The sequence below is a fragment of the Bubalus kerabau genome, chromosome 7 (assembly GCF_029407905.1).
Source record: "Bubalus kerabau isolate K-KA32 ecotype Philippines breed swamp buffalo chromosome 7, PCC_UOA_SB_1v2, whole genome shotgun sequence".
Classification (NCBI taxonomy): Eukaryota; Metazoa; Chordata; class Mammalia; order Artiodactyla; family Bovidae; genus Bubalus; species Bubalus kerabau.
The window spans coordinates 98,890,093-98,917,286 of NC_073630.1; the positions used below are offsets into that span (position 1 = coordinate 98,890,093).

The 27,194-nt window shown below is 37.7% G+C and overlaps 1 protein-coding gene across 1 annotated transcript in view; it reads right to left on the reverse strand.

Moving 5' to 3' along the window:
• The window catches only part of ANTXR2 (ANTXR cell adhesion molecule 2), a 169,509-nt gene that overhangs the window by 100,483 nt on the left and 41,832 nt on the right, over positions 1-27,194 (reverse strand). The window contains exons 8-11 of the mRNA XM_055588895.1: positions 26,700-26,760; positions 24,527-24,625; positions 22,458-22,527; positions 7,612-7,690 (exon numbers count right to left, since the gene is read on the reverse strand). Coding sequence (XP_055444870.1) covers positions 7,612-7,690; positions 22,458-22,527; positions 24,527-24,625; positions 26,700-26,760 — 309 coding nt within the window. The remainder of the gene's footprint in view (positions 1-7,611; positions 7,691-22,457; positions 22,528-24,526; positions 24,626-26,699; positions 26,761-27,194) is intronic.

Below are 27,194 nucleotides of genomic sequence, written 5' to 3' on the forward strand. Positions count from 1 at the left end.
GCCTGCACTGGGGTTCTCAGAGGACCTCCTGGGGAAGTATAAGAAAGCCCGGGAAGAAGTGGGGGTCTAACAAGTGGCTTCTTGCAAGCACAAGAAAAGACAACTTTTGGCTGGAAAACAGAATCTGAGGGGACCTGAAGCAACTGAAGAAACTAACGAAACACAAATTTCTGGAAAGCAGGAATCCTCTTTATTACACAGAGAATTGGGTTGTTGGGTTGTTTGGGTTAATACCTAACAAATTTGTCGGACGACCTTCCAAGTAGCCATCTGTTGGATCAATTCTTCCTAACTATAGTTCTGAACAAGTAGCATTTTCAGATGTCTATAAACACAAGTTAGCCGAGGAGACCAATTAGAGACAGTACTTTGGGGCTTCCCTGGTGGCTCAGATGGTAAGAAATCCGTTTGCAGTGCAGGAGACCCAGGTTTGATCCCTGAGTTGGGAAGATCCCCTGCAGAAATGAATGGCAATCCACTCCAGTACTGTTGCCTGGAGAATTCCATGAAGAGAGGAGCCTGGCTGGCCACAGTCCATAGGGTCACAAAGAGTTGAACACAACTGAACGACTAACACTAACTAACTCAGGTGTTGGTCAAGGCTGTGAAGCCAAAACTTTTTAAAGTTTCAGTTGGGGACAGAACCCTGAGCTTGATTTGGGGGTAAAAGGAATATATTTTCTAGTTGTCCTGGACGCATTCAGTCTTTGAACTTTATCTGCATCTAATTTCCTTTTCTTTATTCAAAGCAAGCTATAACGTAACAATGAAAAACTGTACTCTGCCAAACAGATGTGAAATTCTAGTCATTAAAGAAGTATAAAAACAAATCAGAGTTATTACTGTACTTGAAAAATAACTACAAGAAAAGATGAATCACTCAAAAATTTCAAAACTTCGTGACTAGTATGTTGCAATTTATCTAGAAAATAATTAATCACAACAACCACATTAGAATAAAACAGAAACAGAAAAGGGGAACTAGATCTCCACAGCTTCATTGCCATGAGTTGAGAGCTTGGGAAAGAAAAAAAAAAGAGTCATAAAATAAGTGATGATTTCATTTACTGGATTCTTTTGAAATATTCCATATCAGGCCAAATCAGCTCATCAATTTCATAAGATACCAAGCAAGCTAAAACAAATATTTTACATTACTATATATCGGGGAAAATTGAAAGAAAAATATATTACGTGAAATTCAAAGGTTAGTGTACATAGTTGGTTGAACACAGCCATGCCCGTTTGTTTATATATCTATACCTGCCTTTGCGCTAATGGAAGGGTTGAGTAGTGCAACTGTATTGCCACCAAAGCTGAAAATAATTACTATCTGACCTTTTACAAAAAAAAAAAATTGCCAACCTTTATCTTACATAAATCAGATCAGGACCTGGTAATGAATGGAAGATTATGCAATAGGGGCAGACAGACAAGTTCAATTCTCACTTCTAGCATTTACTCAACTATGAAACTGAGCAAATAATTTAACCTCCAGAGTCTCCAGGCTCCCAGTCTCCCCTTTCTTGGGGGCGGTGAAGGCTGAAATCATTTAATATTCTGTGCATCAAGCTGTGTGTACCCTACTGAGAGTTAGATCCACTTACGAGAGGAAGCACCTTCTACTGTGTTTGCATATATGGGCACTAAAGATTGGAGGTGGCTCTCTGTGTTCCTAGGTTTTCTCATCTGTAAAATTAAGATCATAATAACAGCCTTCTCTTCAGTGGTGAGAATTACATCATAAAGTGCTGAGCACATGTGCAAGGCTTAGCACAGTGTCTGGAACATATCTCTTGCTCAGAGAATACATTCTTAGTATATTATTCTAAAAGAATCAGAAGAGCAGTGGTTCCAAAGGGGAGAACAAATATCTCTCACTGCATTTTTATAAACAGAGACACATTTAGGAGACCTTCTGAGACAAATGAAGAGAATGGACTCCCTGAGGGCTTCCCTGGCTGTCCAGTAGTTAAGACTCTGTGCTTCCAAAGCAGGGGACACGGGTTTGATCCCTAGTCAGGGAACTAAAATCCCACATGCTGCCTGTTCATGGCCAAAATTTAAAAAAAGAGAGAGAGAGAGAACAGACAGCCTAAGTCTAAGCCCTCCTCAGACCCTAAACTTAAATCTCTTAAATCTAAACCTTAGTATCCCCACTTCAAATATATAGGTACTGTCATTCAACAGTTTTTTTTAACAAATAATTTGGAGCACCTGCCTTGTGTAAGCACCAGGCACCAAAAGGGAGGCAGTGAGCAAGCCACAGACTGCAGAGAGAGGCAGAGAAGTAAACAGGAAATTACAGACCAGTGACATAAGTGCCTTAGTAGGACTGAGCCCAGATGCTCCTGGAGAACAGAGGGGATTCTTTATTTGTGGGATTTCCACAAGGATTAATCAACTGCTAAGGCAATGGCATTTTATTTGGTGTGACTTTCAAATGCCTATGAGGAGCCAAAAACATCATCCTAGAATGAATAAGATTACTAACCTAATTAACAATAACTGAATATTTCAAAACATTCCCTAATTATCATATCCAAATATGCCTGAAAGGCTAGGTATCACATAAATACAATGCCCACTATTTATTATATCATAGACATTACTTTGCCAATAAAGGTCCGTCTAGTCAAGGCTATGGTTTTTCCAGTGGTCATGTATGGATGTGAGAGTTAGACTGTGAAGAAAGCTGAGCGCCGAAGAATTGATGCTTTTGAACTGTGGTGTTGGAGAAGACTCTTGAGAGTCCCTTGGACTGCAAGGAGATCCAACCAGTCCATTCTAAAGGAGATCAGTCCTGGGTGTTCTTTGGAAAGAATGATGCTAAAGCTGAAACTCCAATACTTTGGCCACCTCATGAGAAGAGTTGATTCATTGGAAAAGATTCTGATGCTGGGAGGGATTGAGAGCAGGAGGAGAAGGGGACGACAGAGGATGAGATGGCTGGATGGCATCACTGACTCGATGGACGTGAGTCTGAGTGAACTCCTGGAGTTGGTGATGGAGAGGGAGGCCTGGCGTGCTGCGATTCATGGGGTCACAAAGAGTTGGACACGACTGAGCGACCTGAACTGAACTGAGTATTACCCACTGTCCTCTTCTATTCTGAATAGAGATGTAATGCACACATCCACTGGTCCTTTCTCATCAGCTCCAGTCTCACTTTCCATATCAATAAAATGGTAATATTACTACCATCCACAAGGAGAAGAGGGCAGCAGAGGATGAGATGGTTAGATAGCATTACTGACTCAATGGACATGAATATGAGCAAACTCCAGGAGAGAGTGAAGGACAGGGGAGGCTGGCGTGCTGCAGTCCGTGGGGTTGCAAAGAGTCGGACATGACTTAGTAACAACAAAACCAGACATATTTGAGCTTGAATAAAAATAATGATTAAATCTAATGAGAAAAAAAAAGAATCATCCCATGGTTATGTAAGTAAATACTTATGTTGTACATCTTAAACTTATACAGTGCTATATGTCAATTATATTAATAAAACTGGAAAGAAAAAACTCTAAACTTTGTCTCTACAGAGTTAAGCTCAACCTCTCATGAACATAGAACATTTTCTTTCCTTCATTCATTTTTAATATGACAGCTCTGTGTACTAAAGCTGAGGAACCACAGACTTGTAGGATGAACTCTAAGCTCTTTTTTTTCTGGGTTGTTGATAATCTGATCTAAATGTTCTATTTTTAAGCTTTCCTTCCATTGTTTTTACTCCAACCAGAATGATCCTGAGACAGACATGGAACCCAAGACCCTCTGCTGCACAGTGCTGCAATGCTTGGACCTAAGCCTCTCCTCCATAGAAGGCAGTGGCGCCCCACTCCAGTACTCTTGCCTGGAAAATCCCATGAACAGAGGAGCCTGGTGGGCTGCAGTCCATGGGCTCGTTAAGAGTCGGGCACGACTGAGCGACTTCACTTTCACTTTTCACTTTCCTGCATTGGAGAAGGAAATGGCAACCCACTCTAGTGTTCTTGCCTGGAGAATCCCAGGGACGGGGGAGCCTGGTGGGCTGCCGTCTATGGGATCACACAGAGTCGGACATGACTGAAGCGACTTAGCAGCAGTAGCAAGCCTCTCCTCCAACAACAAAATACAAAGAAACTGTGAAGGACTAAAAATAACTGTGTGCATGCACAGTTAGGGCAAATTTTGGACAAAAGATACAAAGAGACCAAAAAACCGAACTGCCACTTCTGAAGAGTTGGAACAAAAGCAGGGTACTGCCCATGCCCCCTGCACACAACACCACCTAAGGGGTGGGCAACCACCTAAGCCACCCCACTGGCCCAAGCCCTGGACACACCACTACCCTCACCCCATAAAAGGGACAAACTCCCTGCCCAGCAAGCAGGAAAGCAGAGGAACTTCTTGTGTGTTCTCGTTCCCCCTTGCTGCAACAGGGTCCCCAATAAAACCTGTCCTGAATTTCTTGTCTAGCCTCTGATCAATTTCTATTGATGAAGGAGGCCAAGAACCCTGGTGAGTAATAATCCTTTTCAAACACTGTCATACAATGTCATCACTGAGGATGGTGGCTGCAGCCATGAAATTAGAAGATGATTACTTCTTGGAAGGCAAGCTATGCAAACTGAATGTATTAAAAAGCAAAGACATCACTTTGACAACAAAGGTCCATATAATCAAAGCTATGGTCTTTCCAGTAGGCATGTATGGATGTGAGAGTTGGATCATAAAGAAGGCAGAGTTCCAAAGAATTGATGCTTTTGAACTGTGATGCTGGAGAATACTCTTGAGAATCCCTTGGACAGCAAGATCAAATCAGTCAATCCTAAAGGAAATCAATCCTGAATATTCTTTGGAAGGACTGACATTGAAGCTGAAGTTCCAATACTCTGGCCACCTGATGCGAACAGCTGACTCACTGGAGAAGAACCTGATGCTGGGAAAGATGGAAGGCAGAAGGAGAAGACGGCGACAGAGGATGAGATGGTTGGATGGTATCACTGATTCAATGGACATAAACTTGGGCAAACTCCAGAGATGGTGAGGGATGGGGTAGCCTGACGTGCTGCAGTCCATGGGGTCACAAAGACTCAGAAAGACTTGGCATTGAACAACAACAACCATGTCACCTTCCAATGGCTCCCTGCTTCATTCAGAAGAAAAACTCAAGTCCTTACAATGACTTATAAAACCCACTATGATCTCTCCCCTCCCTCTACTCTCTTCTACTCATCTCAAGCCTCCTTCTCCCCTAACTGCCTTTACCCTGCACATGGGCTGCCTGTTCCTCTTTAAGCCAGCCAGCTACAGTCCCACCTTAGGCTCTGTTTTAGCTGCTCCCTCCACATAAACACTGTTCCCTCACATGGTCTTCAGGGCTTACTCCCTCCCCTTCCTCAAGTCTTCCCTCAAATCTCTTCTCAGTGGAAATGACTGAGATCCCTTGTTTAATATTACAACATGTCCCCACACTCTCTCACCATCTTCAATACAACTAGCGTCCCTTTTTTCTGAAATCACCTTACTGTTAAACCACCTCTAGTCACATTCAGTTCAGTCACTCAGTCACGTCCAACTCTTTGCAACCCTATGGACTGCAGCACACCAGGCCTCCCTGTCCATCACCAACTCCTGGAGTTTACTCAAATTCATGTCCATTGAGTTGGTGATGCCATCCAACCATCTCATCCTCTGACGTCCCATTCTCCTCCCACCTTCAATCTTTCCCAGCATCAGGGTCTTATTTCCAATGAGTCAGTTCTTCACATCAGGTGGCCAAAGTATTGGAGTTTCAGCTTCAGCATCAGTCCTTCCAATGAATGTTCAGGACTGATTTCCTTTAGGATGGACTGGTTGGATATCCTCGAAGTCCAAGGGACTCTCAAGAGTCTTCTCCAACACTACAGTTCAAAAGCATCAATTCTTCAGCGCTCATCTTTCTTTATAGTCCAACTTTCACATCCATACATGACTACTAGAAAAACCATTGCCTTGACTAGACAGACATTGGTTGGCAAAGTAATGTCTCTGCTTTTTAATATGCTGTCTAGATTAGTCATAACTTTTCTTCATCTTTTAATTTCATGGCTGCAGTCACCATTTGCAGTGATTTGGGAGCCTAAAAAAATAGTCTATCACTGTTTCCACTCTTTCCCCATCTATTTGCCATGAAGTGATGGGACCAGATGCCATGATCTTGACTCCCCTGAAAACACGCAAGACCTAGAAAGACTTCCTCTTTCTAGGAAGTACACAACCTATAAATTCCAAACAGGTCATATAACTTCAGCATCCCTGTACATGGAAACTGTGTATGGTTATAGGATCCAGATAAAGATCCTATAACCACATTTGAGTGGAAGAGAGGTAAACAAACAAACAAACAAAACAAAACAAAAAAAAAAAACAGCTCGAGGTGCAGAATAGGAGGGATGGAGAAATAATGCCATTTCAGTGAGAGAACACTGAGAAACCATAAACCACAAATGTTTGTAATCTCAACCACATCCTGAGGGACCAGAAAATATATAAACTGCAACATCCACAAAATCTACAAATTGCAACATGAATTGAAGATGAAAAGGCAGTGGTAGGGGTGGGGAGGGCCTAGCTATTAAAAAAAAAAAAATGAAAACAAGTGTTGAAAAAGAGGTATCCAGGGAATTCAATAATGACCCAAGAGTCCATATGGATGCTGTTTTCCCTGCAATGTTTTCTTACAAGAAGAAATAAACTATCTCTATACAGATAATATTAAGTTGCCGTTTTTTTTTTTCCTGTAGGAAAGATGTCTCTCAAAGTAAAAGATCAAAATGTAAAACCATCTCATGAAATCATGAGATGTGGGACAATGTTTAGGTTTGGGATTTTGGTCTTTTGAAGGGCAGGAATTTTTTTTTTTTTTTGCTCTGATTTATTTATTTTTTACAAAGAAAATGCAATCATAAGACCAACAGCCATGTGATCAGTTCCTTTTAATGCTTTGTGTTTTCATGTTCAACAATCTAATATCAAGACTTAAACCAAAAAGATTAAGGAAAACATTGTCTTATCAATGGAGTTTACATATCAAAATACTGCATTTTAGGTTCACTATGATCTATGATACAAAACTATCACCTCAATTAAATTATAACTTCAATATAGTTTTAAGCCAAGATATTATCAAGCTTTCAAAATCAAATTCCTTACTCATGCGAAAATACCAATATTAAAATGGACAAAACAATAAGCTCACTCATTGAGATGCACTAATAATTTCAAAAACATGATAAATGTCTTAGATACTACAGTGCAACCTTCATTAAGAGAAGACACTACTTTCTTTATAGTTATTGTTTTAATAAAAAAAATAGCTTCATTTGGAAATCATTCTCCTACCTTATTCTGATATGACTTTCCAATTTTATAAATATCAAAACACAACCTATACTCGCTTAAAATCCCTTTTAAAATGAAAGTAAAGGAAAATGCAAAACAGTCTACAAGGGCAAGTGTTTTCTCACGACGATCTTCAGGGTTACCGTTGTACTTCACTGTAGTACGCAGCAACACTGAAAGACCATAAATTATTTCTGGGTAGAGTTATTTTTAAAAGGTAACTTTATGCAAATTGTGACTTACACATTCTGTGGCTGTGACTATTAGCGAACTGGAGATGACAGACTTTCCTTCGTTAAAACTCACTGAAACATGAAGAGTTCTGAAAGAAAATGAAGAAACAATAATTAACAATGAATTAAAAAGTAGAGCTTTGTGGGAGATTTTTCTTTCTTTAAATAATTCAAAAGTAACCAGAAAGTCTACTTTAAAAGTCAAGTGCCTGGTCAGTTAGCTTTTTTCTTTCTTAGTCCCGGCCCTTACTCAGTAGCTAGAGGCAAATTCCTTAAGTGATTCAATTGTTTCCAAAAGAGGCACTAATGTAAACAGAAACATGAAAAATTCCTATAGTGGTCCTTTTAGTTTAAAAATGCTATTTTTCGGACAAAAATTTAATTTAGAAGAATTCCTTAATGCAGAAAAATGCTGAGATTTTTCAGGTTCACAAAAATCTTTTTAAAAAGGAGAAAAATCGTTCCATCCCATTTCGCTTTTCCCTGTCTGTAGATTTCCAATTATTACAAGATCTTTGTTTAAGAATATAAAAATAACCAACCATTCAAAGATAAAATACAGAGAAAGTGATAATGAAAGACAGAGATAAGCTGAATGGAAAAAATAATACATGTAAATATCTGTAGGCATTTGTTGCAAATACCCAAGATTTTAACATATCCTGAAAAAGGCAGAGAAAAGAGAGAAATAATTTTTGTCCATTGCTGAGAACTACTATAATTAAAATATAGCTCTCATTTTGAAAATATGATTTCAAATTATAATTAAAAATAATTAAAATTTCATTAATTCAGGTTTTATTATAGTAATTCATTAATTGGGATCAGTTGGTAATTTTTTTTTTTTTCATAGCTTTAAGAAAATGGCAACCCACTCCAGTATTCTTGTCTGAGAAATCCCATGGACAAAGTAGCCTGGTGGGTTAAAGTCCATGGGGTCACAAGAGCCAGACAAGACTTAGCGACTAAACCACCACAAGAAGATATCAAAGGGGGAATAGTGACAAGGAGATTTTAAAGGAAACAGCTCTTTTCCAAAAGAGTTTACAAAGTATATTAAAGTAATCAGTATACCAAGAAAACAAAGCTATCCATTCACTAAAGTGAAATAGGCAACATTTTGTTAATCTAGCTTCTATACCACACCATGCTCCAGTGTTCACAAAATATTCTCTAAAGTCCAAGAATTAAGAGCCAGAAACTTTGCCTTAATTACTCTGGATTAGTAGAATCTTATTAAATTTATTAGAGTTCTACTCTAGGCCTTGAATTGTGTGTCAAACACTATAGTTATAGACAGTTAGAATAAAACAGAAGCAATCTCAAGCCACTGGTAAGATTTTCAATAATGATGGCAGAGATGACAACTATTATTCAGTTCCTGCCAGATGCTATCCTGGGCATTTTATGATATTATCTCATTTAATTCTTATAACTCTTAAAGTAAGGAGTTTCACAGTTTTATAGCTGAGGTACGTAAGGCCCCAAAATGCTAATTACCTTGTCCAAAGTGGTAAAGACAGGATTCTTACAAATTTCGAGTTCTTTCCATAATACCACTGAGGCTTGAAGAAATGAAAGCTCTTATTGTGTTTTTCTTTTTTATTATTCTCTCAATGTGATATGTAGCTTGGGTTTTTACAGTGCTAGAGTATCCAGGAAAGATAAAACTAGTAAACTTCTAGCTAAACTCTTCTTCAAAATTCAGGATAACTCCTATTAAAAATATTCCCTGTAAATTATTCCCTTCAAAACATTTTGTTTTTAAAAATATGTTTAACTAAATCCAGAAACAAGCAAGAACTTAGAGTGTTTATGTCAACTTTACTGAACTTCTATGAACTTCCAACACAGAATGAGAAGTGGCTTATTTAAGACGGTAAATTTAAAATTACTTGCTTATTCTGCAGAATTGAGTGCCTTGTTTTGTTTTGCTTTTTTGAAGACTAAGCATAGTTGAATCCAAAAATAATATTTCCTAGATCTTAATTCCTACACTCTAAAGCAAGCATCCGGAAAGCATATGACACAGAAGGCATGGTTTTGGTTTTGGGCAAGATTTATTTGAGTCATAACATTGCGTGATTGTTGCAGATAATCTTATTGATTCAACTTTGAAGGGTTCAGTAGACATTGACATAAATTGTTCATAATCTGGCAGGTAGAACTCACCAGACATGAACCAGTTCTCTAATTAACAAAGGAAACATTCAAAACATTTAATGATTATCTAAATGGAATAAAAACAGAAGATATTTTTACAACAAAGTTCACTCTTTTCTATAGTTTCCCATAGCATGCTGATGAGCTCTTGTAGGCAACCAAAACAACTGCATATTATTCCTAAAATCTGTCCAGTATCATGTGGTTGGTGAAATAAAACTGAGTTAAGTCTCCACAGACATGGAAATCCACCTGATGATTCTTTGGACACATGGACTCAGTTGAAACAATATAACCTTCCCCTTCCTGAGAGCAGTAGTAGCATTATCAAACTATTACCATTAACAAGAATATTAATAATGATGGCATTTGTCGATTCCTTACTATGAACCTGAGAGAGTTAATTCTTAGGTAGGTTGATAAGGAGTCTGGGGCCCTCAAGGAGGAGAAAGGGATCCAAAGCCCTTGGGGAGGAAAAAGGGGTCTGGAGTTCTCCAGGAGGAGAAAAGGACAAATCAGTTTTTTCTACATTCCTTCATCTTAGTCACATAAAATGTTTTTTTCTTTAAACCCAGAGTTGATGACTCAAGGTTATGTTTTTCCTTAAGCTCTGTACTAAGGATTATATAACAATAATAACTAACGATGTATCTTGCTCAACGACATGCTTCTCTCTTTAACAAGGACCTTCTGACTAATCTTGTTATCTTTAGATGTATGCTGTGGGAGTGGGTCAAGATCTCTGTTGTGGGAGTGGGTCTGGTAAAAGTATGTAAGACCTCCATTAGACTAGCAAGGGGGGCACTCTCCATCCCCCTTTTGATGTCTATGTCAGAAGCTTTCTATGTCCCTTTTTATACTTTAATAAAACTCTGCTATACAAAAGCTATTGAGTGATCAAGCCTTGTCCTTGGCCCCGAAGCTAAATCTTCGGAGATTGTGAATCTGACATTGTTCACCATAAGCTGTCAAACCCAACACATTAACTCGTCTTCTCATTTAATTCTCACAACAATCCACTGAGGGAGGCTGTACCATAATCTGCATTTTCCAAATAAGGAACATAAAGCTTAAAAAGGTAACCTGCCCAAAACTGGACTTCTCTTGACTCTGTAGTCAAACGCTTTCACTTCTATTGCACATTACCTTAATCCTCGATAAATGCTTTAGGGTCTGATATCTAATTTTTGCTCACTGGCAAAACTGTCACTCCTCCAACTTTTTACAACATTCATGTTATTTCTCATGGTTAATTACATTGGCATTCACTATACAATGAAGAGGGAAATGGCAACCCACTCCAGTATTCTTGCCTAGAGAATCCCATGGACAGAGGAGCCTGGCAGGGCTATAGTACATGTGGTCGCAAAGAGTCAGACATGACTGAGCAACTAACAGTTACTATATAAAATACTTATTTGTGAATATATCTGTATATTTTTATATGGATATATATTTGCTGGTAGTTTTTTTCAGAAATGTTGCAAGCATGAAAAACATACTCTAAAATTTATTTCTGCTTTTACATTTTGTTGTTTCTTTAGAAAAATATTTTGAGATTATTGGTATGATAATGGCACTGTTTGATCAAACCAGTCAAACCTAAAGGAAATCAGTCCTGAATATTCATTGGAAGGACTGATGCTGAAGCTGAAACTCCAATATTTTGGCCACCTGATATGAAGAACTGACTTATTGGAAAAGACCATGATGCTGGGAAAGATTGAAGGCAGAAGGAGAAGGGGACGACAGAGGATGAGATGGTCGGATGGCATCATCAACTCGATGGACATGAGTTTGAGCAAGCTTCAGGAGCTGGTGATGGATAGGAAGCCTGGAGTGCTGCAGTCCATGGGGTCGCAAAGAGTCAGATGTGACTGAGCGACTGAACTGAATGGCACTGTTATGAGTTGGTACCTTTGTCCAAAGCTCTGCCCCTTTATTGATGGCACAGAGATTGATAAAGCCACCTCATCCTTTAACCCAGACTCAATACCTTGACCTTTCTTTGCCCTGAGACTCCAATATATGCATATCATGTTTTGCCATATTTTATGTAATTCTGCTAGAATTTATGGATTTCTCATTCTGATTGCTATATAACCTCTGTTGCTGGTTAGTAATGTTTAGAACAGTAGAACTCATACTCTAAGTTACAGAAACTTAATTATGGACAAAAATGTATTAAAGTCATTGTTTTTATGTAATTCCACACATCAGTGAGAGGTGAGTCAAGAATTCATCTTTATTTGTCCCAAGAATAAAATAAAATTGTAAAAGAGGACAGATTCTGCCCACATGTTGGGGAATCAGGAGTTCTAGGTTTGAACCCTAGTCACTATACTCTCAATCTTGCATTCCTTAATCTGTAAAATGGGGATACTTGTACCTACTTCAGAGTTTGGGGGAAAAAAGCTTGATAAAATAATGTCCTCAAAATGTCCAACACAGTGCTTAGAACGCAGCAGATACTCTATACATTACTGTAACATCAGACTACTTGTCAAAAAAATTATTCAGAATATCAAGATACTTTTATACCAAGTTAAAAAGCAACATAGATAATACTGAAGAATGTATTGCAGCAATGAGATAATTGCCCAATAGTTTTTTGTTTAAAGAATTTCTCTTCCCCTTACTTCCATATAAAAATAGAGAAAGCCAAATTGTTCAAAAAATGCCTAGAATATAATATCATGCAAGTTCATTTAAAGAAATTTTTCAGAGCTATTTCCTTCCTGTTACAAAATGTTATCTTGACAAAACCCAACATTACAACTGTGTAGACTGTGTGCTTGAACTTGACACTTAAAACTACACTCCAAATTCGTTTCTGAATGTCTGCCAATAAGTTCAATCAATCGCTCAGCCAGTCTATTGTTCTAATATTTATAAATTACCTACAATAGGCCAAACAAGGATGTGCTTGGTAATAGGACTGCAAAAACAAGTAAAACACCGAATTACAATGTAACTGAAAAGAAGTCACATAAAACAATTACAGTAGAATGTGATATTAACTAAAATAGGTACCAGCAGAAAGGTACTAGAGCACAATGTAGGAAATACAAGTAATTGAGCCTTGCATGAGGGCATCAACAAAGGTTTCCTGCAGGAAGTCATCTCTATGATGAATCCTGAAGAATGATCAAGAATTAGTTGGAAACAAGATGAGAAAGGAATCTAAAGACGGAGCACTATTTGACAAGCTAGAAGATAAGAAAGACACAGAATAGTCAAGGAACTAAAAAGTCATTCAATATGGCAGCAACACAGAATATGACAGTGAGAATATATGGTTTGAAGCTGTAAAGGAGAATAGGATAAGGATCATGAAGAACCCAGGATGCTACATTTAGATGTTTGGGATTAGTCTTATGAACTTCTAAGACAGGTAGAAATCTGGTCATAATTGTGTTTTACAAATATCACATGTGTTGCATCATAGAGTAACAGTTGGAAGAGTAATAATTTCTACAGTAGAAGACTAGTTAAGAAAGTCATGGTGTATTCCACTCTTGGAAGGAATGTAAATTGGTGCAGCTACTTTGAAAAACAATATGGAGGTTTCTTAAAAAGTTAAGAATGGAACTACCAAAATAAAATAAAATTAAACTAAAAAAAAAAAAAAGAATGGAACTACCATAAAATCCAGTTATTCCACTTCTGGGTATTTATCTAAAGAATGCAAAAACACTAACTCAAAAGATTTATGCACCTTGATGTTAACTGCAGCATTATTTAGAATTGCCAATATATGGAAGCAACCTAAGTGTCCACTGATCTATGAATGGCTAAAGATGTACAGTGTACATGTACAATGGAATAGTATTCAGCCTAAAGGAGATAGAATCTTGTTATCATGACAACATGGATGGATCTTGAGAGTACTAAGTGAAATACATCAGATGGATAAAAACAAGTATGTATGATTTCACTCATATGTGGAATATAAAAGCAAGCGAACAAAACAAAAGCAGCACATAGATACAGAGAACAGACTGATGACTCCCAAAGAAGAGGGGGAGGGTGAAATGGATAAATGGAGTTACTTGTATGCTAACGGATGGAAACTAGACTTCTGGTGGTAAACACGCTGTAGTGTATACAGAAGTCAAAAGTTAACATTGCACACATGAAGCATATATAATATTATAAACCAATGTTATCTTAATTAAAAAAAAATTTTTTTAAAGAATTTTTTAGTGCATTTCAAATAAAAACCAAAGTAGAATTGAGTCAAATAGTGTCAATGGGGGTAGGGCAAAAATGAAAACTGAGCGATATTAAGGAGTTAAAAATAGAAAGGACTTGGACATTTATAGGATGCAGGAAGTGAGGAAGAAGGGAGTAGTTAAAGATGACTTCAGAGTTTCTGTCTTGCACAGGAAGGTGGGTAATCCTGAATAGGAATCATGAAAGGAATAGGTTTGAATGGAAGTACATGAGTTTAATTTGGGAACTTCAGGTTTAAGGTGCCTAGGGGAAATACAAGTGAGTGAGGTGACATCTGGATAGTAGACACCTGAATAATTGGCTTAAAGCTAAGGGAAAGATCTTGTTTGGAGATTGGGAGCTCATCAGCACGAAAAGGAAGCCTTCGAGAAGGCGAGTTTATGGGTTAGGAGTCCAGTCATGGTGAAAACTGACAAGGAGCCACAAGAAGAGGAAGCACAGGTGACATCAGAGAAGAAACAGCCAGGGAGGTCGGACTATGAAGTCGGGAAAGATAAGGGAGAACATTCTGAGACAGGACCGGCCCACCATGCAGATAATTCTGGGTGTTAAGGGAAGGTGGGGCTCAGAACCCACCACTCTTTCAACTTTGTTTTCTACAAATTGGTGCTACATTGTTTAGAATTGTATACAAATGTTCGTTTTCTCGTTGCTCCATCCTCAGAATATTTTTAAGTAGAAGGATAGAAGAAACCTAAACATCTTAACAAAAAGACTGTTGGAAGTGCGTTTTAATGTCAATTGCTTCTCAAATTAATAGCAATAAAACTAAATTCAAATGTACTAAATTTTTTCCACATGACAAATTATTCAATAGTATTGGGATATTTAATGAAGTAAATAAAATTCAAGGTCCTAACAGTCACAGTGCTTTTATTTAATGTTAAAGATGTATGAAAATTCCAAAACAGTAGAACAGCTCAGTGCCATATGTTATGGTTACTCTGATCTGACAAATTTCATACTCCATGAAATATGGTTGACAATCCACAGTAACCTATTTGCAAAGTATTCATTTGCTGTTTACTTTATGCAGAACCAATAAAAGACTGCCATTTTATGATCCATTAAAAAAGATGAAAAAATTAAATAAAATTGTGAAAGACATTTGCTGAAATAAATAATTTACCTCCAATTTGCATATACTGAAAATTAAACTGGTAACTACTCAAAAAGTTATTAAAATTATGTCAACTGAAGATATTTTGAAACCAAGTGCTACTATTTAATACTCTGAAGAGTTTTTTAAAAGTTAGCTTTATGCATAATAAATTATGAGTTGAAAGTCAAATTTCATATTTGTGAATAAAGATTCAATTTCTAGTTATGAATATAGATGTAAATTAATGTTTCATCTAAGAATATTTTCTTCAAAGGGTAAAAGGATAAAATAATTAAATAAAATAATTTCTTTTTGAGATACTCAATATAGTTATATAAAACTGAAACAAATACACTGCAGTCAGGAAGACTGCTAGATTTTAGAAGAAAAAAATGCTGTATCAGAGAAGTACTGGATCACATCTAAAGTTGTATTGGAAATGTTTTCAGTATTACACTGAAAATAACCCCTTTTTAACTGCATTGTGTATTTTTTAAAAGTGCTCAAATGATGCTTGGAAAAGATCACTCGATTTTTAGTGTCTTTCATCCAAAAATGTCAAATGTCTTAATAATAGTAAAATCTTTAATAATATAAAATTTAGAAGTAGATCTATATGAGGATTTAAATACATATTAACTTCCCCAGAGGCTTAGTTGGTAAAGAATCTGCCTGCAATGCAGGAGACCTGGGTTCGATCCCTGGCTCAGGAAGATTCCTTGGAGAAGGAAATGGCAACCCACTCCAACATTTTTGCGTAGAGAATCCCATGGACAGGGGAGTCTGGCAGGCTACAGTCCATGGGGTTGAAAGAGCTGGACACAACTTGGCGACCGAACTACCACATCTTCCGTATCATCACATGGCTGTCCCTCCTGGAACACTTTTAGTTACCAAAACACTCACTAAATGATTCTAATTTTTACAGAACTCTTCCTTATACTGAGCTAAAATGTGCCTCCCTTTACCTTTCATTCTTCTCTTGTTCTTGGAGCAATACAGAATAAATCAAATCTATCTTTCACACAACAGACCTGAAGTTTGAAGGAAGCTGAGGTGTCACATCTAGATTATGTCTTTTTCAGTATTTTAACTGCATCCTATTTAACATTTTAATACTTGACCACATTCTGTTAGCCACCCCTGGATGTACGTGAATTAATTATTGTTTCTCTTAAAAGGTAATTTCCAGAACTGAAAATCATATTTAGGATCAAGATTCAATGCAGATTAGGTGAATTTATCACATTTACAGGGCTTCCCTGTGGCTCTGGCTGCCAGTGCAGGAGACATGGGTCCATCCCTGGGTTGGGAAGATCCCCTAAGGAAATGGGACCTCACTCCAGTATTCTTGCCTTGGAAATCCCCTGGGCAGAGGACACTGGCTGGTTACAGTTCATGTGGTCACAAAAGAGTCCAACATGACTTAGTGACTAAAAACAACAACAACATATGTATAAAAATGTACAACAATTGGCCACCATGTGACCTAGTGCTCTTGAAATGAGTGGCTGAGCTCCCCTACAGACATTCACCCCAGCACAAGAGGCTGTCAAGGTTGTAGCTTGGTGTCTCTGGCAGGCCAATGTCCTGGCAACTGGAAGGAAACCCACTGATGGACACATTCACATCTAGAATGTCTGCTATGGGGCCTGAGTGCTGTGGATGCTTCTGGGCATGCTCCATCCTCTGGTAGCCTACTATACGGAGTTCATCTCAGGCCACGGCTTTGCTCAGAACCAGCTTGTTATTTGGAAGCACTCAACCACGGGCTTCCCTGGTGGCTTAGCCGGTAAAGATTCCTCCTGCAATGCAGGTGACATGGGTTCAGTCCCTGGGTCGGGAAGATCCCCTGGAGAAGGGAATGGCAACCCCCTCCAGTGTTCTTGCCTGGAGAATCCTATGGACAGAGGAGCCTGGAGGGCTACAGTCCATGCGGTCGCAAAGAGTTGAACACGACTGAAGTGACTCAGCACACATACTGAGAACAACCATGGCCAAGGTGGCTAAGGTCACACAATTCAGGTCTTCGGTCCAACCATGAGCTCAGCAGGGGCCCTGCAGCTATGGCATGGCTCTGATTGGACCCTGAACAAGGGAGGACGTGGAAAACCAGTGCAGCAAAGCCACCTCATCTGCCACGTCACCTGTTGAGGACCAATTCATCACCTCAGTTTTGAGTGCTTTTTAAAGAGTTTTTCTGATTAAAAAATTGTGTGAAGTCTCCTTCTCAAAAAAAAAAAAAAACTGACAAGATAAAATTCACCTAACCATACAAATATATTAAAACTGTTCATGTGAGAAGCTAGGCTAAAGGCAGAATTTGTCAAACCAGGAAAGGGAAATGGAATCAATTTCATTCCAGGCAAAATTAATTATACTGAAAAAATAACAACACTGAAGAAAATAAGATTCTATCACCAAGTCAGGCTCTAACCCCAAGTCTGCCACACACGCATCTCCGTGATCCTTCAGTATCAGCTGCTTCAAATTTTCCCTATACACTGATGCCCCACCTCCTCTTACTCAAAACACTCTGTCAACTGTCTTTCCGCACAGCCTTTTAAGAGGACTAATACTATCAGTTTCATCTGATTGAGATATTTATTTCATATTTGCCAGAAGATTCTGGCCAATGTTTTTGAAAGCACATTTAACTATACCATATGCCTCCTTAAATCATCTCTATCAAACAAGCTGTAGGATAAGGCTCTGGTTCATTCTGTTCTGTTTTTCTTTCTTCACAATGTGTTTATGTATATTTACCCAATTTGCTCTGTTCTTCTTGCCAAATTACAGGTTTGAGATCTCAACTAGTGCAGAGCAGCTGTGCTATTGTTGATGTCTCACCAAACAAGGGTCAGCAAATAAGCCCGTTCTGCGAGAATGGCGACACTGCAAATTCCACTCGAAAGGCAACTGCCCTCGACAGGGTGGGATCCGCAGGGCTTCACAGAGCCCTTCCTACTTAAGACATTTTGGTACAAATAAACCACTGGCAGAAACTACCTTCCAATCTATACATCTTTCTAGGTAAGACAATATGTTTAACCATAGGACATTTTTTAAAATTAAATTGTGTCCAATGGGGAAAAAAATAGAAAAGAACTACCTCCTTTACATTCTTTCTGTTTAATGACTAAGAATCTGTGCATTTTGGTGTAAAATTCTCTACCAAACAAAGAAATGTAATACATAGATATCCCCTCAAAGAAAGGACTCTAAAGACCCATTCCAGCAATACTAAGCAATGATATACCCGGAAAAGATTTGCCCAGATAGCTTTAACTTTTGGTTTCTCCCTGACACGCTGCTGTACATGCGTGCAAAGTCACATCAGTTGCAACCCCATGGACTGTAAGCCCACCAGGCTACTCTATGCATGGGATTCTCTATGACATCAATTTCCAAATGCAAACTTATGTCCTAGCTACCCTGCTGCATTCTTAATTCCCGTCGCCAAGAAAACATCTTCATGTGAAGCCTCTTTCAAACCAAAATTCATGAGCCCTGGATTTTTAAAGGGATCATCCTCAAAGAAAATGTATTTCAGGAAGTAACATAAAGATAAGAAAGGGACTGAGGGAGCACTCTAATGAGATGAGGCACATGTCCGTGGCTCCAGCTCTGAGACTGTGCATCTGGCTTTGAGGCTGTCTGTCTAGGGTTACTTCACCAGCATGTTGTTAATTATTTAAGTGAGAGAACAGGGGGATCCATCACCACATCTGTCACCCTCACACAGGAAAAACCTTCATTCATTGTTGGGCCAGATGTGTTTATTTGAAACACGGACTAACTAGCGACTTAATGGGTTTGAATCCTCAGCCAAAAGCTAATTAGACAAACATAGTAAAGCATCAGTCACCTTACAAGGCTAAACTGTTTCAGTGGTGTTGATTTTAATCCAATCTCATAAGAGGCCTCATCACCTACAAAAATATCTGAAGGAAATGCAAGGCAGAGGAAAGGTCCAAATGACTTGCAAAGTACTTAGTGGAACACACAATGATGTCGCCAAATGTCCAACACAGTAACAAACAAAATCTTCTCCAATTTTGCCTCAGTGGTATCATGTACTTGATACAAAACAGAGGAAAGCAAAAATTATTTTAGACAGATCTCCTTCCAAAACACTCTCAGCTAGCTTATAGGTGAAATAGTAACATCCAAAAGCCAAACAAAGGATGATTTCTCATGCCTGATATTTTTTAAAAATCATATAAGACATAATAAATATCAGGCACAAGAAACCATCATTTGTCTGGCTTTTGACATTAATATTTCACCCACAAGCAAGCTGAGAAGAAGATTTGTCTACAAATCACTAAAAAATTCAGGCAGTATGTGTGGCAGCCTATTCAAATGGGGACTGTGCCCCAAGGCAAGTTCTACAGAAAACGAATTCAGTGTTGGACAGAACAGGCATATTGCATTTTATAAGTACTTTGGAGAAGAAAGTAAGCTGTCTTACCTTACTAGTCATTACTATGAAAAATCCAACTTAGTTTTCTGCTCTCTTAAATGGTATGACCCCCAAAACAGAATTCTGATCATCTTTCTCCTACCTAAAATACCCAGTAACCAAATGCACTATTTTAGTCCATACATAAATAATGAATCAAAACGTTTGAGAAACATGTAACAAATATTTCACAAATCTATTATGTGTCCAGCATCATGTCCACCAAGAAACAAAACAAATTCATTCTAGCAGGAAGGAGACACAATAACAAACAAACAAATGCTTTGGAGAAAAAGTAAACCAAGAAAAGGAAATGGAGAGTGTTCGACTCAAAGGAGGGAGTAGACTGTATGATTAAATAGGGTAACTGGGAAGGGCTTACTGAGAAGATAATATATAAACAAAACTTGAAGAAGTTGGGCAAGTGAGACAAGAGGGGAGGAGCCTCTTAGGCAGCGAGAACAGCAAGTGTAAAAGATGCTGGAGTGGGAGTAAGCTCACATGGTTAACGAAGAGCAAAGAGGCCAGGGTGCCCATAACAAAGGGGCAAAAGAGGATAAAGTCAGAGATGCAGCAAGGGCCAGATCCTGTAGAACCTTGTAGAACACTGACTGCAGTGATTAGACTTTTAGTGTAATGGAGAACTCATTATCAAGGATAAGTGAAGGGGTGATATCAATTGATCTATTTTAATAGAATCACTGTTGCCAAAGTCAGAAGCAGAAAGAGTCTCTGAGACGCTAATAACCTAACCAAGAACTGACAGTGGCTTGGTTTAGGATATATCAGTGGAGGTGGTGGGGAAGGACTGGATTCTGAATATATTTTGAAATCCGAGCTGAGATTTGCTGATGGCCTACATCAGTTCAGTTCAGTTCAGTTCAGTCACTCAGTTGTGTCCGACTCTGCAACCCCATGAATTGCAGCACGCCAGGCCTCCCTGTCCATCACCAACTCCCTGAGTTCACTCAGACTCACGTCCATCGAGTCAGTGATGCCATCCAGCCATCTCATCCTCTGTCCTCCCCTTCTCCTCCTGCCTTCAATCCCTCCCAGCATCAGAGTCTTTTCCAATGAGTCAACTCTTCTCATGAGGTGGCCAAAGTACTGGAGTTTCAGCTTTAGCAAAATTCCTTCCAAAGAAATCCCAGGGCTGATCTCCTTCAGAAAGAACTGGTTGGATCTCCTTGCAGCCCAAGGGACTCTCAAGAGCCTTCTCCAAAGAGATCAATAATGACTCAAAGTTTTTTTTTTTTTATTACCTGAACAACAAAAAAGGATGGAGCTGCCAATGACTAAGATAGAGAGGACAGCTCTGAAAGCAGACTGGGGGAACAATCAGGGGAACCAATATGGAGTCAGAGATTCAATAAAATAAGACCAAACTTTAAGGCAATAGATTTACCATTGTTAATACAGGACAGTATTGTTCAGAAAGACACTGAGCCCCACTGTGCCCTTGGGGTAAAGATGGCTCAATGTAAAATGGACAGGCCTTAAATCCCAAAGCAGTCTAATTTGATATAAGCACGTTACCAGTAATGCTAAATTATTATATAACAAAGAAAACAAATACTTTTTTATAGAAAGAAAAAAGATTCTTATAGTCTTGCTTTTATAAGTTATACAGCCCTTTATAACCAATTTAAAATAGAAAGCTGATACCACTCCAGTTCACTCAGTTGACCAGAACCAATGTCCAATAGATATCCTGCATATTTAAGTATCCACATAATTCAAGTGCTCAAGTCAACTTCAAACTGCTAAAATAACTTTCTTAGGTTCCACAAAGGAAAATATAATCCTCCCTCTCTGAACTGTATCCTATTCATTATCCTAAATGTTGGAGAAGACTCTTGAGAGTCCCTTGGACTGCAAGGAGATCCAACCAGTCCATTCTGAAGGAGATCAGCCCTGGGATTTCTTTGGAAGGAATGATGCTAAAGCGGAAACTCCAGTCCTTTGGCCACCTCATACGAAGAGTTGACTCATTGGAAAAGACTCTGATGCTGGGAGGGATTGGGAGCAGGAGGAGAAGGGGATGACAGAGGATGAGATGGCTGGATGGCATCACTGACTCGATGGACATGAGTCTGAGTGAACTCTGGGAGTTGGTGATGGACAGGGAGGCCTGGCGTGCTGCGATTCGTGGGGTCCCAAAAAGTTGGACTCGACTGAGCAACTGAACTGAACTGAACCGAACTGTTGAACAACAGAACATGTGAACTATTCATGGTCATTTTCTGCACAATAAAGAGAGCAGAGGGAAAAGTCACAGATGAAAATATTAAGATACTGATAAAATTATCTGTGTATTTTAAGTGACTAAAATAATAGCCCTTCCTCTAAACTAAACAGCTTTTAGTTTATCCAGGTATCATGGTTTATTGCCACACCAAAGAACATAAAAATATAGACCTTAACAGGACGGGGACACAACTTAAAGAACAAATATTTCCTAGTCTAAGTTGTGCCTTACTGAGCCACATTCCTTTTGCTCTTCAATCTTAATATTTAAATACTATAGTAATTAGTCAAAATCCCACTTTTGAAATTTGTGTGTGTGTGTGTAAATTCAATACACTAAAATTCAAAACACTGGCCATGGCTTTACTATTTAAAGACTCTAACAACAGATCTCCAACCTACCCAGATAAATATTTATAGAGTCTTTTAATCAATATTTAAGAAACAAGATAAAAAAGACTTTACCAATTTCAAATCTACTAAGAAACATATAAAGTACTAACCAGAGTGATTTGCCTAGGTTTTACTATTCCATGTTCAATCTGTATATCAACAATAGATAAAACAACTACTGCGAATTGGGTCACAATTTCCTTATAATTTGTAGCTAAAAAGTTTTTAAATGTTTTAATGAAGCACTTACTCTCCAACTTTATGCAGGGTAGGAGCAGGACAAAGCATAGAATTCTGTTCCACACTTACTGGCTTTTCATCTAGAAAATAAGATGCCATTGAATTAATAAGGGGCTTTATGTATCTCATGCAGATTTATTAATGATATGAAGAGATACAGCAATCAGTGTTCAAATGTGGGGCATTAGATACATCAGCATGAAAAAACAAAAAGATACTCATCTAAAGAAAGAAGAGAAGGAACACAGAATGAAAAATAGAGATTATATGCCTTATTGATATACAGTACTGGTAAATCATAAATTATGATTTTTTATATAACATTCACATATAGTTTGTAGATACTATAAAATTATCACCTTTTCTCTCTCAACTTTGTCAATATATTAGACATTCAAGAAAAAATGATATATATTTTAAAAGCAGAATTTTAAAATGATAAAGATAAATATCCAAAGGATAATAAATTTATTTCAAGAGCTTAATAAAATAATTGGGTCTATAACATATAAACAGGCTTCCTAGGTGGCTCAGTGGTAAAGAATACACCTGCCAATGCAGGAGAGGAGGGTTTGATCCCTGGATCCTCTGAAGATCCTCTGGATAAGGGAATGGCAACCCACTTCAGTACTCTTGCCTGGAAAATTCCACAGACAGAGGAGCCTGGTGGGCTATAGTCCACGGGGTTGCAAAACAGTCAGACACGACTTAGCAACTAAACAACAACAAATAATATATAAATACATTTTATAGAATACTTAAGTTGCCTTGCAATTTTCATAGATATGAGAAAAGTGATCTAGACTATAAATATTCAGAAAAGCTACATGATCAGATAGATAATCTTAGAATGCAAATTATGAAAATACAATCTGACTCAATTTATTTGAGATTTATTTTAATAAATTTAATCTTATATAGCTAAACATAAAATATGTTTCTATTACAATAAACTCCAACCCATAATCAAAAGAAGTTAGGTAAAGTTAATGCTTAGATATAGATGACTACTAAATAAAAATACTAAAATAATTTTTCCTCTTCAGTTGTAGAACCTACTAACAAGAGAGTTCGTTACAAATATTATTGCCTTTCCTTACCAAAATGATGATTTTAATAGAAAAGATAGGAATTAATGATACCATTTACCATGCTGAGACCCTTAACACTGTAATTCAACAAACATATTGAGCAGTTACTTTGCATGCAGACAAAGCTGTGCTAAATGGAGAGTTTATAACAATCAGATAAACAACAAAATTGTAGATGGTCCTTTCAAAAAATATTTCTACCAGAGTTCACAGAGTTGCAGCATCTGCCTTACAGTATAAAATTTCAGAAAACAATATAATCACCAACGAGTAGAAAAGTCTTAAAAGAGACCCAAAAAGCCCAGAATATTAAGATCTATTTATTTAAAGAGGAGAAGTTTTTCTCAGAATAAAGATTAAAAATGTTGCACTCATCTGCTTTTTTGAAAGTCAAGCTAGGCAAAGTGAAATTTAATTCCTTAAATATGATAATCACCAACAAATAATGTACCAGGGAGACATTAGAGACATATCTTTAAGGCAAGAAGTCTGTCCTCAGGAAACTGGCTGACAACTTATTTGCAAATTAGACAAAGACAGAAAGTGACAATAAAATGAGGTAATAAATAGTAAAGTAGTCCAAGACTAGGTAGACTTTCAAGCAAGAGTAACAAGAAACAAATGTGGAGAAAGAGACAATTAAATCAGGGGGTGAGTATAGTCCACACAGAGAAAAAACTGGGTTCAACTCTCAGCTCTGCCCAGTATTAGTTGCGTAATCACAGACAAGTTACATGACTCTTTCAGCCACAAGGCCATAATTTGTATGAGATACTTCAGATACAGTCCAGCATTTAATAAGTTATGAACAACTGTTGCCATTATTAAATAACTATTAAGTAACTATTATTACAACTTGCATTATTATTGCACTTCCTTTCTTTACTGATTAAAAAAAATATAGCTCTGCTGGTTTCAGCTGAGAAAAATACTTCATGCTGAAATACTGCACAGATATTAAAGCAATACGGAAATTATGGACACATACCCATCGTGTATGTTTCATTTACAGTGTAAGTACAGAGAACACTGCCTTTCCGACTCCCCAGGTTGAATCCTCTTCCATTCAAAACAACTTGAAATTCCTCTAGAAGTAAAAGGAAGAATAAAAAATGTAAATGCTACTTTTCAAGAACAACAACAAAAAGCATCACTTGAATCAAAAGCATCAAGGTGCAACGAATTTTTTAATACTATTCGGTCAACTAATAACAAAGGACATGGTCTTACTAGTTTTCTTAGACCTTCCAATGAAATACAGTGGAGATACCCTTCACTGCCAGGTAGAGATGCATTATTTTACATTTTGAACAAAGTGTTTTCCAATAATAACCAAAAAGAATTGAAGTGTAATTGACCAATAGAATTGAAGCACAACAGTCATCCCAGACAGATACTGTACAAACTTGCCCAAATTCTATCCTGAGGAAAATATCTGTAGGGATGTCTTAGGTACTGAGGTATGAGAATGTGAAGAAGTTAATGCCTCATTTTACCTGGTTCTTAGAACAGTCGTGTGTTGTATTTTCTTTAACCTATGACACCCCATACAGAGGTTCTTTAACAGCTTCTTCACATATCTAATCCTACTTTTAATTTGTTGCATACAGACTTGTAACTCATCAAAAGTCAGGCATTTTGGACTAATAATAATCTGTGGCCAATTAGTAAAAGTTGCTTTGACTCATACTCTGTGTAAGAGGAGCAGTCACTAAATGTTAGAGAGTGAAATAATATGTTAGAAGAAAAGTTTAAATGTTTATATCTTTGCTGCTTAGCTGTAAGAAGATATGTCAATTCTTTTAATAGTAATTAACTTTCAATCCTCTTCAGAGATCCCCTACGCAAGATAATCTAACACATATCTAATAATTAGCTGTGGAAGAAAATGCTGCCATGCCACTCGTCATTCAGTGTGTTACTGAATGTAAAGAATGTTCTTATAAGTTACAATAAAGTGCAAGTGAAATGTAAAATGTGACTCAGAAAAAGAACATGAGCTCTTGGAGTTAGACAGACAAGAATCTAACAGGACATTTACTAATAGCAACTACTGAATATATTTCTGTCTCAGTTTCCCCATCTGTGAATCCAGGATTATAAAACTGCTGAATAGTGTTGTAAGGATTAGGCCAAATTATAAATGCAAAGAACACCATCCCACTCTAGAATGTTCAAATGCACTATTCCTCTTAAACATCTCAATAATCATTAAGGAAGGGTGGGTCTCAAAGATGCCTGCAATGCAGGAGTCCCTGATTTGATTCGTATGTCAGGAAGATCCCCTGAGGAAGGCATAGGCTACCCACTCCAGTATTCTTGGGCTTCCCTAGCGGCTCAGCTGGTAAAGAATCAGCCTGAAATGCAGGAGACCTGGGTTCAATCCCTGGGTTGGGAAGATCCCCTAGAGGAGGGCATGGCTACCCACTCAAGTATTCTTGCCTGGAGAATGGCCATGGACAGAGGAGCTTGGCAGGCTACAGTCCATGGGGTCGCAAAGAGTAGGACATGACTGAGCAACTAAGAACACAGAACACTAAAAGATGTAGAACTTCATCCCATGTCCAGCAGGTGGAAGGCCACCAGGCCCAATATTTAACTTTTGAAAGAAAAGTTGGGTTAAAATGAACTCCAGGTTAAAACTTGAAGAAATTATATAGGCCACAGAGAATCCCACTCTCTTTGGGTTGGATGGCTTGAAAGTACTAAAACCTGAGTCTGTTTTTTAGCACCAGCTGATCAAGCCACCTGCTGCTTTCCTGCCATCCACTGTGAGCTGGCAGGGACGTACTTTGGCCAGGTCATAAAAGCATGGAGCTCAAAGTCTACAGATACATGCCTGTTTGTATAATCAGATAAAAGAGAAAATTTCCTATTTTATTTTACTTGTCATAAGAAAGGTCTCAAACATGAACTAAATATACAGAAGATTTTAAAAGCCTGTCACACAATATGTTCATTATTTAAAATAACACTCCAATCTTAAAAATTTGAATTTAAAATAGAAATATTTCAAGGAATTATTTAAAAATTCTTGCAGAAAAAGATGCCAAAAAATTAATTTTGCTATTCTCTTTCCAACATGAGTTTCAAACCATATATTTTAACTAGGAAAAAAAGTACAATTTCTTACAAGGTATTTTTAAATTCTAACTACTTACGCCCCACACAGACACTCGAGGGCCGCAATTCCAGGATTTCAGTGCATGACTGAGCTAGTATCTAAAAAGGAAATAAAAAAGAAGACCAAGATATGTAACTAAATCATAATATGTAAAATGAATCATAAGATTACTAATAATCTGCGGTCCTCCCTTTACAATAAATGGCAGAGAAAATTTATTAGCCACATATACAGCTACCAAGCTCTTATGAAATTTCTGTGTCATCTTTTAGTATATATTTCAAGACTGCATTCTGTAGGAATGCTTATTTGATTAGAATAAATACAGATAAGCACAGATAAAAGGAGTTGTTGCTTCAAAGTCTGGGAGCCTTGGATATGAAAAGATAACTAAAATTTCTCAATAGCCATAAAATCAACGCTAACTTTCCCATCAAGCAAAAACAAGATAGCAAAATCAGACCTCCTATTTAATTATGCTAATTTAACATTTTCTATTAAAAGATTCAACATAATATCAATAAATAAACAC